Here is a 5,000-nt window from a genome sequence, read left to right as displayed (position 1 = left end):
GATAAAATAAAAAAATCATATTTAAAAAATCATGTAAATAAATGAGTAGTTGAGAAGGGGAAGGAAATAATAAGTTTACACTGTCTTCCTCCAACCCCTTTTCGAACATGTATCATATAATTTGTGTCGTTACTGTTAGTCTGTTGTACAGCCTTATTTAAGTTATTGTTATTTAGCTTGTTTGTTGCAAAGCTTCTTTCATTTTTGCTTTGTGTGTTAATTTTTCACTTCGTTTTTATTTTAAATAACTAAACTAAACACAACAAACTGATCATGTTTAATGTCTTATCCTCTTCAGTCAGTCTCACACTGGCTTCCAGGCTCAGGACTGCTTTTATCCAGCCTGACCCCACCAGGTGGAGCAGCGCGAGCCACGTGCGGGCCTCAAACCATAGTTAGACTCACAGTTGACATGGTGCATCTCCTGATCCCAGGTTCAAATTAGAGAGCAGCCCTGCCCACAGAGATAATGAGACGGAGGCAGGAGCGCTGCGAGGCCAGAGGAAGGCGCTAATTACAGCGGCTCCTGCCGGGAGGAGGCGAGGCAGAGAGAACAATGAGCCAAACCTCCAGCGAACAGGACGTCCACAACACGTCAGAAACCCAGGAGGTCCATCAGCTGCAGGCTCAGCGTGTCCCAGCCTCAGCGAGCGAGCCGCCGGAGACCCACTCTGTCTGTGGAAAAGAAATCCTGCTGGCAGTTTGATCGCTGGTGGCAAATAAAACAGGAAGGTTGTATGGTGTAGCTGTATAAAAAGGATTATATTAAATGAAATGTAACTGTTCATTTTAGTTATTAAAAGGAAATGTATTTGATTAAAACTAACAACCACAACTTGCTGAAATACGATGGCATATCAGGGCCATCGTAGGAAGAAAAAAATTATGGAGCCCGGGAAGGGATGAATGAATGAAGGGATGAATGAATGAATGATACTTTATTAATCCTTGCAGGAAATTACATTGTCACGGCAGCTTCGTCACTTCAACACATGTACAATTGCACACTCATACAATACTAATTGGCCACTCTAAGTCTGAAGATAATAAATAGAAAAATAGGGTTGATGAATGGGTGAATAAATAAATAAATAAATAAATAAATAAATAAATGAATACATCATACAGGAAGCAGAGATTAAAGTCTAGGGAAGGGAGGGGGTAATATTCTGAGAAAAAAACTCTGAAATTATAAAGTCACAAATTTATGAGAAAAAAAATCACAAAAGTTGTTTTTCTTACAATGTTTATTTATTTATTTATTTTTGCTCGAGGCTCCACATGTGCTGCCCCCTGCTGGCCGAGGCTCCACATGTGCTGCCCCCTGCTGGCCGTGTCTCAGGCCTGCAGCTGATCCCCTCAGCAGATTCTACTCTGACATGGGATTCAGGAACAAGGAGATCCTGCTGATCTGAGCCCAGAATCAGCAGATTGTTTTCTTCTGAATCGGCCCAAGTCACAGCAACGTCTCTTCAGAGTCCAGATGCTGAGGAGGAGGTTGGGGTTCTGGACTCAGACCAGCAGGATTTTGCTTCTGACTGAATCCCACAGGAGGAGAAAAACTAGTTTTCACTGTTTTTTGCTTGTAAATTTGTGACAAGTCACAAGCTTTATAAGAGCCGCACTGAAACTGAAACTGAAAATCTGTCTGTGATGTCCCCTCAGTGAGCAGGACGTCTGTCAGGAGGACAAACAGCAGCCAGGGCCTGGTGGAGCTACACACTTCAGCTTCAGCTTCAAAAACAATTCTCTGCTTCCTCACAGCTTGTCGGCACCAAATTAAAGGAGTCAAGGTCAAACCGAAGGAGGGTCAAGGGCCACATCTCTGCTGCAGCCTCCAAAATCTGGTTTGTGTAACTTGGGAGCTGTTTAAATCTCTAACGCCTCCTCTCTCTCTCTCTCTCTCTCTCTCTCTCTCTCTCTCCCTCTCTCACTCTCTCTCTCTCTTTCTCTCTCTCTCTCCCTGTCTCTCTCTCTCTCAGTGGTTCTCCAGCAGATGGGACTTTCTCTCTTTCTGAGCAGCTGCGCGCTCCAGAGGCAGACTCTATTTTTTTTTATAGTGTAGATTATTTTCAGCATATAACTTGTCAGTTGTGATTTATGATGAAGGAGCTCTCTGCGGCCCTGCTGCTGTGTCTGGCCCAGCTCTGTTTCCTCTCCAGCTTCTTGGGCCGGGGTCTCGCTCAGGAGGCCGACGCGCTCCGGCAGGGGTTGACATGGCAACACAACGGCCAGGTTTTCCGCATCCTGAGCCGCGGGGCTCAGTACCAGCCGTCCAGCAGGAGGCACAGCGGCTCGGCTCGCAGAGAAAACCCCGTCGTGGTCCTCAGCAACAATAACGACACGGTCCCCGCCGCGTCCCGGGGCTCTCCGCGGGTCCCCGCCAGCAGCGGCACTGCGCAATTACGCATGGCGCAGCGGCAGCGCCCGCAGCGCCCGCCTGCGGAGAGCACCGGCGACTCTGCCCCGGTCAGACGGGAGGACATGATGGTCGGAGACGATCCGTACGACCCGTACAAGTCCTCTAACTATAACCCTTATTACAACTACTACAACTCGTACTACAGACCCAGGCCGCGGGCGCAGCCCCGGCACGGCTACGGCACCAGCTACCACCAGAATGGTAGGAGAACCCAGCTTCTGCTCTGCATGTCGCTCCTTACACCTCTCTCAGCTTCTGCAACGCGTCATGTGCAATTCTACTGATTTTTTTTTTAAGATCTAAAAAACAAACATAAAGGGCCAAAAGTAAAACCAAAGTCTCCTGGGAAGCCAGCAGAGCCCAACGTGATGGATTCATGTTACAAAGACATGAAGAGAGAAAAGGAAGCATCTTTGTGATCTTTAGGCTTTTGGACTTTTGGTTGAACTTTTTATTTGGTAAAACGACTTATCAGAATTGTAATTGATTAATCAACTGATCATCAGAGGTCCAGGCTCATCGGGCAATGTTTGTCATTTTCACTGGAGAGATGACTAAAACCATTCATCCATTTCTGGAATTATAACCTATATTCATTTTCTGCCAATTGGTTAGTGGATTAATCAGCTACCCGTCTTCACTTTGTTGTCTGTATCATGATATGGAGGTTTAAAAAGGGAAACTATAAAGTCCAGTTGGTGGGAATCACAAAGCAAAAACTTTAACAAACAAAAATCTCTGCAGAAAAAAAGGTAACTATGTGATAATACGGTCCCAAATGTATTTTATAGATTTTATACGTTTATTTTATGATAATCAAGTTTCTTAATGCATGGCATAAGGTGCTTGCTGTTTGAGAGGAACTGGATTTTCAAATCTGATCATTTTAATTATTTTTCACATCTTCAACTTTCTACTTATATTTGTATGTTTATTTTCAGCTTCAGTTATTTTCAGATCAGACCGTCAGGCGCTGGTGAAGCATAAAGCTCTGACAGTTTTAATTAGTTTTGTATGAAGGCCCAGTGTCGCTGCACTGTGTCATTCATAACTGGGACCTTATCACAGTTTAAAGGGCAGTGCCACTGAATTTCAGCTCCTCCTGCTCAGTTTCTGTCTGTGTTACTGGACGCTCTTTCAGCTGAAGGAAACAGGAGGGAGGAGCCAAACCCTGAGCCTGTGATGTCATATTGATTGACAGGTGCATGGAGAATCAAGACAGCTGTGTCCTGTCCTGGGACGCAGCTGTAAGGCCTGTTGTCATTTTGTTCGGTGAGGGAGGAGGAAACCAAACACTACAAACCATATCATAGAAATTCAAGTTGTTATTTGCTCTCTAATGATACACAATTTCCAAATGCAAAATTTAAAGATGAAACGTGTAACCTCATTTCAGATTTTCATTTTCAAGTTAACGAGCATAACAAAATGTTAAAGCACTGATTTAAATGTGGATTTAAATCTATAATCAGTTAGATTCTTTCCTTTTTTTTTTTTTTTTGGAAATAACGAGTTAAGGCTCGTTTCGACTTAACATTAAATACAGACGCCAATAGTTCAACAGAGAGCAGATTGTGAGTGAGACACGAAGAAGAAACGTATCATATCAATCATATTAGAGAAAATAATCTTCTGTCGTCCTGTGGTGATGCATTCAGTGACCTCACAGACCACTATCCTACTGTGGTGATGCATTCAATGACCTCACAGACCATCATCCTACTGTGGTGATGCATTCAGTGACCTCACAGACCACTATCCTACTGTGGTGATGCATTCAATGACCTCACAGACCATCATCCTACTGTGGTGATGCGTTGAATGACTTCACAGACCACCATTCTACTGCGGTGGTGCATTCAATGACCTCTCAGACCACCGTCGTCCTGTGGTGATGCGTTCAATGACCTCACTGACCACCGTCGTCCTGTGGTGATGCGTTCAATGACCTCACAGACCACCATCCAACTGTGGTGATGCATTCAAAGACCTCACTGACCACCGTCGTCCTGTGGTGATGCGTTCAACGACCTCACAGACCACCATCCTACTGCGGTGGTGCGTTCAATGACCTCTCAGACCACCGTCGTCCTGTGGTGATGCGTTCAATGACCAAACAGACCACAGTCGTCCTGTGTTGATGCGTTCAATGACCTAACAGACCACCATCCTACTGTGGTGATGCATTCAATGACCTCACAGACCACCATCCTACTGTGGTGATGCGTTCAATGACCTCACTGACCACCGTCGTCCTGTGGTGATGCGTTCAATGACCTCACAGACCACCATCCTACTGCGGTGGTGCGTTCAATGACCTCTCAGACCACCGTCGTCCTGTGGTGATGTGTTCAATGACCTAACAGACCACAGTCGTCCTGTGTTGATGCGTTCAATGACCTAACAGACCACCATCCTACTGTGGTGATGCGTTCAATGACCTCACAGACCACCATCCTACTGTGGTGATGCGTTCAATGACCTCACTGACCACCGTCGTCCTGTGGTGATGCGTTCAATGACCTCACAAACCACCATCCTACTTTGGTGATGCGTTCAACGACCTCACAGACCACCG

The 5,000-nt window shown here is 45.4% G+C and overlaps 1 protein-coding gene across 1 annotated transcript in view; it reads left to right on the top strand.

The window, feature by feature from the left end:
* The first annotated feature begins 2,103 nt into the window (after positions 1-2,103).
* The window catches only part of lox (lysyl oxidase), a 10,747-nt gene continuing 7,850 nt past the window's right edge, over positions 2,104-5,000 (top strand). The window contains exon 1 of the mRNA XM_030059722.1: positions 2,104-2,623. Coding sequence (XP_029915582.1) covers positions 2,104-2,623 — 520 coding nt within the window. The remainder of the gene's footprint in view (positions 2,624-5,000) is intronic.

The sequence above is a fragment of the Myripristis murdjan genome, chromosome 9, assembly GCF_902150065.1.
Source record: "Myripristis murdjan chromosome 9, fMyrMur1.1, whole genome shotgun sequence".
Taxonomy (NCBI): domain Eukaryota; kingdom Metazoa; phylum Chordata; class Actinopteri; order Holocentriformes; family Holocentridae; genus Myripristis; species Myripristis murdjan.
This window is presented reverse-complemented; position numbering and strand designations above follow the sequence as displayed.